Source organism: Leucopleurus acutus (assembly GCF_964270905.1).
Source record: "Leucopleurus acutus genome assembly, chromosome: 1".
Classification (NCBI taxonomy): domain Eukaryota; kingdom Metazoa; phylum Chordata; class Mammalia; order Artiodactyla; family Delphinidae; genus Leucopleurus; species Leucopleurus acutus.
Window position 1 is genome coordinate 36,595,807 of NC_139142.1, and position 13,676 is coordinate 36,609,482.

General features: G+C 41.6%; 1 protein-coding gene across 1 annotated transcript in view; it reads right to left on the reverse strand.

Annotated features, from left to right (window-relative positions):
* Positions 1–7,449: 7,449 nt before the first annotated feature.
* The window catches only part of PPP1R36 (protein phosphatase 1 regulatory subunit 36), a gene marked incomplete at both ends in the record, with an annotated part of 31,240 nt that continues 25,013 nt past the window's right edge, over positions 7,450–13,676 (reverse strand). Inside the window, 4 exon segments of the mRNA XM_082849810.1 lie at positions 7,450–7,633; positions 8,214–8,405; positions 8,488–8,666; positions 8,988–9,030. Coding sequence (XP_082705936.1) covers positions 7,450–7,633; positions 8,214–8,405; positions 8,488–8,666; positions 8,988–9,030 — 598 coding nt within the window.

Below are 13,676 nucleotides of genomic sequence, written 5' to 3' on the forward strand. Positions count from 1 at the left end.
TATGAAGAGGTATGCATCCTTACTGTTAATAGAAAGTATAAATTAGAATGAACATACAATTCCATTTTTCACTACCATAGAATTGGCAAGGATTCAAAGGAATGGTAATGCCCAGGTGAGGGGTGAGCATTCTCATACGCAGATGGAGGTAGCCTTGCTTTGGGGCTAGCCTTCGGCAGGAAATTCAGCAATCGTAAGGTCTTGAGAAGGAGTGTGCTCTTTGATGCAGCAATATCATTTGCAGGGCTTTATCCTAAGGAAAAGAGCAGTAGTTTGAGAGACAAGGTATGTATACAAGAAAACAGGTGACTGGGCAAGGACACTGTGACATACTTATCCCACAGAATACCACAGGGCAATTAAAATCATGTTTTAGATGGGTACTGGCTGAGTTCACGATGTATTTCTCTCTGAAGGAGGGAGGCTGCAGACAAGGGTACACTGCACGACCTCATTTTTGTTTGTACATAAATGCCCACAAATGACTGAAAGGAGATTCACTTAATTATTAACAATGAGTTATCCTGAGTGATGAGATTATGGGCATTTATTTTTTTCTTTGTGTTTTCTAAGGTTTCTTTTTACACTGAACAAGGATTACTTATGTAAATTAGGCAGATGATATCATTAAAAATTATTTCCAGAAGAAATACAGGTTGATATGGGGCAACCACCAATAGACTTAAGACTTTGATTCTAAATAGCTCCAATGTTCTGACACTGGCCAGTTGATGGGGGACAAGTGTCCCCCGCAAAGGTCCTAGCGTGGGTGGCTATTTTTGTGCCAGATTTCAGTGTGATCTGAGCTCTTTGGCCCCAGCGCATTCCCCTTTTGCTCTGCTTAGGCCTCTGGGTTAGACACAGGAGAAGGAAATGAGAACAAATCATTCTGCATAAGGAGGACAAGGGAGGCCAAGGTGCAAAGCAAGTGGTGCAGGACACCAAGCCCCTTAGCATGGCTCGCCTAGATCACCTTGGGCACCACCTCACAGAGAGAAACTCAGAGGCAGAGAACAACTTTATGAACCCACTGCCAGACACAGACTGCTCTGGAGACGTCCTGCAAAAACAAGGGCACAGTTCACCCTGTGCTCTCAGTCCCCTGAAACTGCTTGCTTTCTGCAAACTGAAACTTGTTCAGAGGGAGGAGAGCTCAGTGGCAATGGGCTTGGAGGAGGCACGTTTATTTTTCTTTCTTGGTATGAAAATTAGCTAGAGTTCCCTGGTGGTCTTGTGGTTAGGAATCCAGGCTTTCACTGCCGTGGCCCAGCTTCAGTCCTTGGTCAGAGAACTGAGATCCCACAAGCCACGCAGTGCAGCCAAAAAAAAAAATTAGCTAGAGATCAAAATGCCATATGCCAAGTTCTAAGTAGGATGATTTGTATCTATGATGGAACTGAAGCTCAAAACAGAGGTAAAGGGCTTCCCTGGTGGCGCAGTGGTTGGGAGTCCGCCTGCCGATGCAGGGGGCGCGGGTTCGTGCGCCGGTCCGGGAGGACCCCACGTGCTGCGGAGCGGCTGCGCCCGTGGGCCATGGCCGCTGGGCCTGCGCGTCCGGAGCCTGTTGCTCCGCAGCGGGAGAGGCCACAACGGTGAGAGGCCCGCGTACCGCAAAAAAAAAAAAACAAAAAAAAAAACAGAGGTAAAGATGCAAATGCTGACATGGTTGTACAGGCTGAATCCTAGAAGAGGATGATGATTCAAATGTTATAGGACCCTGCAGCCTGAACAAAGGCGGAATAGAAAGGGTTTTGCAGCCCCTGGAAAAGATTAAGAAATAAGATACCATCTTTCCCACATGAAGAAGTCCTCATTGCTCCCCTAGCAAACCCCACAGTCCAGCTCAACTGCACAAGGCCCCATCACCACCCGATTTTCAGGTCTGAACCCTGTGAGAACCCCAGGAAGCATCCCCAGATACCCCCACCCCGTCTCTGCCTATCCAGACCCCTCGCATCTTCCAGAGCCGTCTCTATGCCTATCTCCCAATCCCTTGACCTGAGAGGCTCTCTCCTTTAAGCCCTACTGCATAGTGTTTCTTGATTTCTGACTTCTAGCCTCCTTTTTGTGCACGTGTTTATCTTATTCTTCCGCTTCTGCGCAGAGGGCAACCTGAGCAAAGACCATATGTGGTCCAGCTCTGTGCCCACATATCAGGTGTGACATAAGTATTTGCTGAATATTTTTTTAAATCAACTTTTTACTTTAGAACAGTTTTAAAGAAAAATTGCAAAGATGATAGAGAATTCCTGTATCCTCACATCCAGTTTCTGATTATTAACATCTTATATTAGTATGGTACATTAAGGAACCCACATTGATACATTAACTATAATCCATGCTGTATTAGGATTTCCTTAGTTTCTACATAATATCCTTTTTTTTTTGTTTGTTTCAGGATCCTATCCAGGATACTAGATTAGATTTAGACATCATGTGGCAATTTCTCAGACTTTCCTTGTTTTGTTTTGTTTCTAATTGAGATATAATTCACATACCATAAAATTCACTCTCTTAAAGTGTACAATTCAGTGATAGTCTATTGACAAAGTTGTGTAACCATTAGCACTATCTAATTCCAGGACATTTTCATCACCCCCAAAAGAGATCTTGTTAGCAGTCTCTCCCCATTCCCTCCTCCCCTTAGTGTCTGGCAACCACTAATCTACCTTGTCTTTATGGATTTCCCTGTTCTGGACATTTCATATCATTGTAATCATAGAATAGGCTGCCTTTTGTGTCTGGCTTCTTTCATGTAGCATGATGTTTTCAGGCTTCATTCACCTTGTAGCATGAATTAGTACATCATTCCTTTTTATGGTTGTGTAATATTCCATTGCATGGATATACCACATTTTTGTTTATTCATTCATCAATTGTTGGTCATTTGGTTTGTTCCACTTTTTTGGCTATTATGAATGATGCTTCTTTGAACATTTGTGTACAAGTTTTTGTGTAAACATATGTTTTCAGTTCTCTTGGGTATATATCTAAGAATGGAATTGCTAAGTCATATGGTATATGCTTAACTTTTTGAAGAACGGATAAGCAGTTTTCTAAAGTGGCTGCATCATTTTACATTTTCATCAGGAATGTTGTGAAGGTTCTGATTTGTCCACATTCTCATCAACATTTTCTCTTTAACTTTTTGCTCATAGCCATCCTAGTGGGTGTGAAGTGGGATTTCACTGTGGGTTTGATTTGCATTTCCCTAATGACTAATAAAGTTGAGTGTTTTTTCATGTGCTTATTAGCCGTTTGTATATCTTCTTTGGAGTAATGTCTATTCAAAGCTTTTGCCAATTCTTAAATTGGATTATTTAGTTTTTATTGTCAAACTGTAAGAATTCATTATGTATTCTGAATACATGACCTTTATTACATATAGGATTTGCAAATATTTCTTCCCATTCTGTGAATTGTGTTTTCACTTTTTTCTTTATAACAGCTTTATTGATATGTAATTCACATGCCATAAATTCACTATTAAAATGTACAATTCCATTTTTTTTAGTATATTCACAGAGTTGCTATACAATCATCACCCCATTTACTTGATAGTTTTCTTTGAAGCACAAAAGTTACTAATTTTGATGAAGTCTAATCTATCAATTTTTTTCTTTGGTTGCTTATGTTTTTGGCGTCATTCGTATTTAAGAAACCATTGTCTAACCCAAGATCATGAAGGTTAACACCTATATTTTAGAGTTTTCTAGTTTTAGTCCTTGCATTTAGGTTTATGGCCCATTTGAGTTAAAGCTTACATACAGTGTAAGGTAGGAATCCAACTTCATTCTTTTACATGGGAATATCCAGTTGTCCCAACACTGTTCGTTGAGAAGACTATTCTTTCCCCATTGAATTGTCCTGGCACACTTGTCGAAAATCAGTTGGCCATAAATGTATGGGTTTATTTCTGGACTCAATTCTATTCCATTGATATAAATGTCTATTCTTATGCCAGTACTAAACAGCCTTGATTTCTGTAGCTCTGCAGTAAGTTTGAAATCAGAATGTGTTAGCCCTCCAAATGTTTTTCTCTCCAAGACTGTGTTGGCTATCTGACTATTACATTTTCATATTAACTGTAAGAAAATTAAAGTAAGAAACTTCAAACTGTCTTCTAAAGTGGCTGCATCATTTTGACTCTGCAATGAATAAGAGTTCCTGTTGTTCTGAATCCTCATCAGCATTTGGTATTGTCAGTTTAGCCATTCTAATAAGTGTGTAGTGGTATCTCATTGCTTTTTTAACTTCCATTCCCTAATGATAATTAACATAGAGCATCTCTTCATATGCTTGTTTGTCCTGAGTATATATTTTTTTTTGATGAGGTGTCTGTTCATACCTTTTGCCCATTTTTTGACTGGAGTGTTTGTTTTCTTGTTGTTTTTAAGAGTTCTTTGTATATTTTGCATACAAGTCCTCTATCGGATACATGCCTTGCAAATATTTTCCCCCAGCCTGTAGCTTGTCTTTTTGTTCTCTTACTTGAATATTTTGAATTAAAAAAACCCTCTTGGTAAGCTTTAACAATGCACCTGCTTAAAAACCATTAAAGGGTACCCATTCAAGACTGCTGCTTTGTGAATTACAAAAAGGGACTCCACCTGGAAAGTTCCAGAATGAAGTGAAGATATGCATTTGGATCTCATTCCCCATCCAGTTCCTTCGCTGGTGCCTTTGTGCAAGACAAAAACTGCACAATCACACTGGAACAACCCACATTGATCCTAAGTGTATCCATAATAGACTTATAGAACCCTCCATGATAGGGCTCTTGCTTATTCTCCAGCCACATCTCATCCTTCTACCCTTCCTCTCTACAGCCTCAAAAGCCTTATCTCAGCAACTTGAAGGAGCTTTGCTTCCAGCCTCAAGACTTTCATATGTTTCTTCTGCCAGTGTGGCGGGCTGACTTTTCAGATGACCCCCCAGTGAGCCTTACCTCCTGGTGTCCATGGCCTTGGTGGTCCCCTTCCCTTGTGAGTGGGCTAGACCTTGTGACTTGCTGTGAATAAAGTAGAGCAAAAGTGATGGAATATCACTTCCAACATTAGGTTGTAAGTGACTAACTTCTGTCTTGCCTGCACATTCTCTCTTCCTCTCTCACTTATTCACGCTAATGAAGCCAACTGACATGTTGCAAACTCCTTTTGGAGAGACTCGTGTGGCAAAGAACTAAGAAAGGCCTTGGGCCAATAGCTTACGAGGAGCCAAGGCCTCAGTCCAACAGCCTGTGAGGAACTCAGCCCTGCCAATAACCACCTGAGTCATACTGGAAGCAGATGAGGCCTCTCTTTTGCAATATTCATCATCATTGCAATTAGTTCATTATCTGAGTATTCATTTCCTATCTGTCTTCCCCAAGACTGTCAGTTCCAAGTCAGAGCTGGCTATATTTTTTCCATACTGAATTTCCAGGACCAAACAGGGTGCCTAACACAGAGTGGAAATATAGCAATTGTAGAATGAAAAAATGAATCAACAGTTGAAGGAATTAATAAATGAAGTACACTGAAGCCTCATAGGTCAGAAAGGAGGCAGGAAAAAAAAGCCTGGTGCCCTAGTAAAGACAGTTATAAAAGTCCCACAATTCCCAGGGTTTATTTTTTTAAATATCAAAAAAAAAAACAAAAACAAAAAAACAAAAAAAAAAACCCAAAAATCAAACCATGTCAACATGTTCTAGATAAAAATTTGTTATGACAGTGTGTAACCAAATGCTCTATGTAAATAAAGAGTCCAAGAAGGGTTCGTTCATAGTCCAGGATGTTTTTTTCTTTTTTTCCCCCCTTTCTTTTTCTCTCCCCCTTTTTTTTTTTTCTTTTCTTTTTCTTTTTTCCCCGCCTCAGGATTTTGATTTTTAAAAACTTTGCAGTTTTAACAGGAATAACAGGAATTGACCTGGAACATAAAGGATGAGAGTGAAGACAGAGTGCCTGTTGAACAGAAGCTGCCCCACATGATCGACAGGCTGGAGCTGCTGTTCCTCTGCTCTTGATATTAAATCTGGAAAAAAGCATCCAGTTTTTTCCATTAAACGAACTTTTAGCTAAATGCTAAATGCATAAAGGAGGATTTTTGAAGTTTGGGGGTAAACCCGTGGCCACAGAAAGGTAAATTCAGACCAGTTATTTTAGTTGGCGAAACCCCTATAGGACTTTTTAAAATGATGATACTATACAATCAGCAGCCGATGAAAGGGTTTCATCAGCGGACCCTAAGCTTCACTGCCTACCAAATAATATCCAACTCACTCCCTGGTGGGGCATGTGGAGGCTCGGCTGACCTTTGTAGCCCGCTTTTCTTCTGCTCCCCCTCACACACCTCCCCCCTCGCACACCCATGGCTCTCGCCTTCCTCGGTCACAGGGCATACCTTTTCATCTCTGTGCCTTTGCACATGGTCCTCCTCTGCCTGGCGGTCCCCCTTTAGTGCCACCCAGTCCCTGCACTACCAGATTCAAATCTCAATGCTCCCGATTCCCCCAGAAGTGAGGGCTCTACTGATCTGTCTCAAAGGGCACTTGGATTTACCTCTGTAATGGCCTCTAACACATTCAATGTTGTATCATTAGCAGGCATGTGTTTTACTGATCCTCTCTACTACTCAGACCAGAGGATATGGTCTCTGTCTTGATGACCTTTTTTCCTTACATTTTCCAGCACAAGGCTTTGAATGGAGCAGGGGCTTGAAACATATGTGTTGTTAAATGAATAAATGAAAAAAATGAATGAAACATATATGCTAAAAGGCTTTTAAATGAGTCAGATGTACTTTATATCCCAATGCCAATAATAATATAGCCATAGAAAGAGTCGTGGTTTTTTTTGTTTTTTGTTTTTTTTCCGATACGCGGCCCTCTCACTGTTGTGGCCTCTCCCGTTGCGGAGCCCAGGCTCTGGAAGCGCAGTCTCAGCGGCCATGGCTCACGGGCCCAGCTGCCCTGCGGCATGTGGGATCTTCCCGGACCGGGGCACGAACCCGTGTCCCCTGCATCGGCAGGCGGACTCTCAACCACTGTGCCACCAGGGAAGCCCCAGAAAGAGATTTAATGTTAAAAATATTTAATTTGCCTTTTTATGAAATTTTGTTTTCAAATGTACCAATTACACTCTCTCATGAAACAAAAAGGAATTTAGAAATGAATAAACAGAATGTTTCTTCACTAGTCCACTAGAACACTGACTAAATGTCCTAATACATTACTCTAAATGGTCATGTAAAAGCCAAGGAAGTAAATAAATAACAAAGCAAACTATTAAATATAGGAAAAGGAGGTTTTCAAAAGCTTTCTGGAATTCTTTAGTCTATTGTTGAACTTTTAACAAAATAATTTGAACAATTTTTAAAGTTTAATAATAAACACTAGTCCTGTATAAAGTGATTAAGTCAAAGTAGTTTACTTCAAATACAGGAATTAATTACAGAGATGGAATGTACAGATTATTTAGGGAATGTTGTTTGAGAGGACAGCGTTCTCATGACTAAGTCCAGTGTATCCTGAATCCTCATGTTATTTCTTTCTATCATGGAAGACTGTCCCCCAGACTTCATGCTTTCCTCTGTATCGAGGGGGATAAGGGTATGGGGGTTGAACTGACATCGAGGCTCCCCCAGGATGCCAACTCTGTGGAAAGAATTATTGGTATAGCTGAATATTTGCTGAGGCCAAAGACTAAGGTATTGGGTTGGCCAAAAAGTTTGTCTGGGTTTTTCTGTAACATCTTATGGAAAAACCCAAACAAAGTTTTTGGCCAACCCAGTATATGGCTGACTTGTGCATGTGTATAAAACTAAGACTGATACACACACACACACACACACACACACACACATCTATTTCTTAAATATGGGTTCAAAAACTCGACCCATAGCAAGATTTTGTACTGGTCCTTCCCTTAGTTCCCAAAGATGACTCTTCTAACAGGAAAACTTCAGTCTTACAAAGTCTGCTACTCACTTCACCAAATTAGAACTATTTGAAATCTAGCATAACTTTGTAGTTTTTTCTAGTCTAGATGGGTATACCAAGAGCTGATCTGGAAAGAAAACATGTTGAGAGGAGCAGGGGATGGTAGGAAGACAATGCTTCCAGCTTTGTTCAGCTTTCTGGCAGAGGCACCATGTCTGAGCCCTTGCCCCTCCTGGGTCCCACCTAGGAAGCAACACTCAGCCTTCTCTCCTTCCTTTCTCCTTGGGCCACTTACATTGGCATGTGCACAGAGTCCAGATTTTCCTTGTGCTCTTGCATCCAGACTGGGAGTTTCATGCCTGCTTGGCGGTACTTTTTGTCAGAGATATTCTGAGCTTTTTCTCTGAGAGAGGGCAGCAGAGTAGACATGACTGGAGAGCGCATGTTAATGGCTTTTTTCATTGCTGGGCGCTTTGCCATCATTCTCCTGGGGGTGGGGGTGACATTTAGGTCACATCATCTTGTTTTCTAGAAATGTCCTTGAGCTTAGGAGAGTCAAAAGGTCATACCTGAATTGTACAAAAGTCATGCGTTTCTTTTCCCCTCCTGACTCTTCATCCTCACGCTTCCTTCGAGGAATGTTGAACATGTCGGAACGAAAGAGCCTCCCTATTTCTTCCTCAATCTCTGTGAAGTGTTGACGTCGGAAGACAATCCAGGCTACATACGTACAGAAAGTATAAAAGGACTACGACAGAAACAGACGAGAATCGGAACCCACAGTTACGACATGAAAAGCTCCCACCTGTCTATAGAACACTACTGAGCAGACACAAACCCAGGTGCCCTGCTCTCTCCACATGCCTGAAGGGCTGCGGAAAATTATACATGTACTCACCTTTGCAGAAGGCAAATCAGACCAAAGATTTAAGGAGTGGCACACAGCTTATTAGTATCCTTTGTAGAAAGGATATTCATTAAAAACAGGTGCCTGACAAATGTCTATCGCTTGTTGCTATACTTCACGTTTCATATCAAAGAGCAGAGCCCCTAAACGTAAGTGACTCACCTCAAAGAATTTCCAGTCTTTTTGTGTATTTGATATTTTCCCCCTGAAATATAACAAATCACAACTATAGGTTGGAAAGGGAAGTTCAATATTTCAGTGACCTAGGCAACCCCTTATCTTCAAAAGGCCTTTTGCAGATCATTACCTGTGGTCCCGTATCTATTTAATCACAATAAATGCTATCAAAAGGCATTGATAGGGCTTCCCTGGTGGCGCAGTGGTTGAGAGTCCGCCTGCCGATGCAGGGGACACGGGTTCATGCCCCGGTCCAGGAGGATCCCACATGCCGCGGAGCGGCTGGGCCCGTGAGCCATGGCCGCTGAGCCTGCGTGTCTGGAGCCTGTGCTCCGCAACGGGAGAGGCCACAACAGTGAGAGGCCCGCGTACCGGGATTAAAAAAAAAAAATAAAAAAGGCATTGATAATGAATGCCAATGTCTTTTTCTTCAGCTTCTTAGGTTACCCAGATCAAAACCTCTAGTGTTTGGTCAAAAGTTAATCAACATATCCTGTGATAAACCATAATGGAAAAGAACATGAAAAAGAATGTATATATATGTATAACTGAATCAATTTGCTATACAGCAGAAATAAATCAACTATTAAAAAAACTAAAAAAAACCCCACTAAAGTGGGGTTCATAAAAAAGCTAATCAATATAAATTCAGGATAAACAAGCCAGCCCTCGCTATATTCTTCCAAATGTTTCTAGTAATGTAAGTGTTAGGGAGATGAGGAGAGTGGAAAGGCGGTGAAGAGGTAACACAAGGTGTTAGTAGGTATGGAAGTAAAGAACTAGAGGCTAAGTCTAAAATAAAGGAAAAGAAAAAAAAATCTTAAACAATGGTTATGGCTATTGGGTACAGAAAGAATCAGAAACAAAACAAACACAGGTCTATCTATGCCATACAATCAACTGGCTGGGAAGAAAAGTGCGCTCTTCCTTCTGAATGAAGTATGTAGACCGAGCCTTGTCTCTTAAAGGTAGGCAAACGCCCAAGAGTCCTTGCAACACAAATTCAGTGTTAAGGGTACTGGCACGGGCACACTTAGTAAACTTGGCCTCCCTCTCCATTCAGAACACAGGCCATTCTAATTCTGATTGCCAGCCTTGGGAAAGCAAGCATGGCCAGGGGAGGACTTGAGAGTTGAATGACGGGGCTATGCACCTGCAGTCACTTGATCAGTCTTGGGAGCCAAGGCCAGACCCAGGGCACTCCAAGGTTGATCCTGGGTCTGCTTCTGCTTTTGCTTTGGGTTTCCTTGGAGTAACTGACTGCTAGGATTGGCCCTGGTATCAGGTTCTCCAGAACTGTCCCGACACCCATGGTCTGGGGAAGTTGACCCAAACTCCTCAGGACCTCCAGCTTTTTCACAGAGACTTCATGGTCTGTATGGGCCCAAACTAGCCCTCCATTTGGAGGAGCCACTGAAGAGGTGGTTCAGCTTTTCCTGGGGTGGGTCCCTCCCCTCTGGCAGATGCTTCATTTCCTCACGTGCAAGTCTTCAACAAAGAATTAAGGCAACAGTAATTACAGTGAACATTTACTAAATATGGACTATGTGCCAAATACTATGCTAAGCCCTTTACATTTATGATCACATTTAATTCTCACAAGATTGCATGATTATTCCCACTGTACACGTGGGGAGACTGATGTTGAGACTGAAGTCCAAAGACATATTTAATTAGGGACAGAGTCTGAACTAAAAATCAGGCCTGTCAGGTCTCCACATTTGTCCTTGTAACCCAGAATGCTAGGAAAATAAGCTTTTTCTTTAAGATATTTTAGAGATGAAACCATTAAACAACAGAGCCCAGCAGAAACTTTTTAGGACAAGCCTCCTTCTGTGTCACCTAAAGCCTTTACCCAACAAGAGTGCTTCTGTGGTATTCCCGCCCTTCCACTGCCTCTGCCAGCTGAAACCAGAGACCCTGCACACCTGTCAAGCGGAAACCAACCAAACTCTGGTTTTGGGATACTGAGTTGGCCTGTGTCCTTGAGAGAAGGTTTAGAGCAGTATTTATGCTGGCACAACCCAAACGAGCACCATCTTAGCAAGGTTTTGAAATGACAGAGTGATTGACCAGGAAACACACACTTTCTCTCCTTTTCTTTCATTTTTCTTTTTTCAAACATTAGAAGAGAAGGTACCATGAACCTCCTCTCCTTTCCCTCAAGTTGTCACAAAACTGGGACTTCTTTCTCTCTTAAAGTCCAGAGCAAACTGATATAGTTCACAGTGCAGAAATTAAGAACAGAATGTAGTGGGTTTCTTCTGACCATTCTTTTTTTTTTTTAATTTCTTTTGACCATTCTGATTTAGCTCTGCATGTAAAACTGAAATGAGTTCAGGAAATGGAGACAGAGAATGAGTACATTTGGGAATGAGCACATTTAAATCTTCCCGTTCACCTCTTGCTGGTGAATCCTGAGTCGTTTTCCTTTTTTTAAAAATTATTTTTATATTTTAATTTTATACATATAAAATAACTATATATTCTATAATTTTAATAAGTACATAATAATTATAAATTGGTAATAAATTTAGAAATGTACTGAGTATAAATAACAAACTTAGGCCCCCCAAATCCTCTACAAATTGAAACAGGGTTGATAACAGCACAATTCAATAGAAATATAAGGCAAGCCACAAATGTAACTTAAAACTTTCTAGGAGCCACAGTAAAAAGAAACAGGTGATATTAATTTTAATAATATATTGTACCCCAACCCCCCAAATATTATCATTTCAATATGTAATCAATATTTTAAATCATTAATATTTTATTCATTTTTAAACTTTTTGTATAGCGTATATTTTACACTTACAGCACATTTCAACGTGGACCAGCCACATTCCAAGTGCTCAATAGCCACACGTGGCAACTGGCTGCCGTGCTGGTCAACAAAGACTCTGTACATTTACCCGTGAAGGCGGAATCCAAAGGAAAGAGGGGAAAGCCAAGCTGTTGGTAAACCCAGAGATTGTCAGTGGCCTGTTATGTGCTTTCTTATTCCTTCTTGCTATATTAGACTCTTAGCTCTAAACCAAAATGAGGAGAGCTTATATTTTTAGTCACTCCTGAAGGGGTGCAAAGCCTAGGGCCAGACCCATGGGGTTCTGGGCTGGAGAAAGAAAAAAACTGTGCTCCCACTTGCCCCCTGCTGCCTTAGGTGAGGTCAGGTTTAAATGATGGTCAAGGCCTGCTCTGTACAAGGGAATAGAAATTTCAAAGGAATGTGTTTGGGGGAGGGAAGAGAGGCCTTGGTGCAAGTGACTGGAGGTGGCAGGGGAAGGGCTTAAAGATGATTTAAACACCTGAGCTTCAAAGAAACGCCTTTCTCCCCATCCTCGTCCCCACAGCCAGCCTCTTTGGTCACCGGTCAGGTGACAGCTGCACTGACCGCAGAGGAGGAGGGTATACCTCCTAGGTAGAGGTGGGGTTGGAGCCAGAATTGGCCATAACCAAAGATCAGATCTAATTCTATGGCTTGTGCCATGAGGAGGTTTTCTTATCTACCATGGAAAACACAGAGAGCTTTTTTTTTCTTTTTTTTTGCGGTACGCGGGCCTCTCACTGCTGTGGCCTCTCCCGCTGCAGAGCACAGGCTCCGGACGCGCAGGCTCAGCGGCCATGGCTCACGGGCCCAGCCGCCCCGTGGCATGTGGGATCCTCCCGGACCGGGGCACGAACCCATGTCCCCTGCATCGGCAGGCGGACTCTCAACCACTGCGCCACCAGGGAAGCCCCACACAGAGAGCTTTTACTGAACATGTTCGTCAAAATTTTGCCAAAGCTTTTGTAATATCAGGATTTCACAGATGCATTTAAAATAGAAAGTCATGTCCTCCTACTTCTCAAGAAACATGAAAGCACTAAATTAACAGCCCCCAAATTGCTGGTTCTACTGAAATCGTTAATTTATCTCCAGGGATAAGGTGTTCTAGTCCAATATTAAGTATGCATACATTAGAGAGAAAAATCAGAAAATACACATGAAAATGTTCTCATGCGAATATCAGCTTGTTCACATTGGGAAGAAGTTAAATAATGATATGTTAAAGTCAGGTAATCACTCACAACTGGCAAAAACATTGTCCTTATCTTCTCCTAGATAAAAACAACCAAAAGAGCAATATAAACTTCATTCAAGGACACAATCAACACCCACGGCCAATTAACAACTTTTACTGGTAAGGACATGCTATAATCTGTTTTCCTCAATATACTTTGTTCAGCAATTTGACCTGTATAAAATTTGTTATGTGAATGGTGGCTGGTGAGCTCCAAACTGATTCTTCTCCGAACTGCTATCCAACAAGCAGGAGGAAAGTAGGTGACATTGCCTACAATAGCAAAAAGACCAACATCTCCTGGAAATGAGCTAGTACTAAACTGAGGCAATCACTTGCAAACATGAGTTCCTTTAAAAGTTTGTATAAAAAATATATTGTAATAAAAAGGTACTGTTAAAAGTACAACTTAAGTGGAGGTTCTATATCTAGGAAACTAAAAGATATGATAAAATCTCTAATTATGGGGTTTCCCTGGTGGCACAGTGGTTGAGAATCCGCCTACCAATGCAGGGGACACGGGTTCGAGCCCTGGTCCGGGAAGATCCCACATGCCGTGAAGCAACTAAGCCCGTGCACCACAACTACTGAGCCTGAGCTCTAGAGTCTG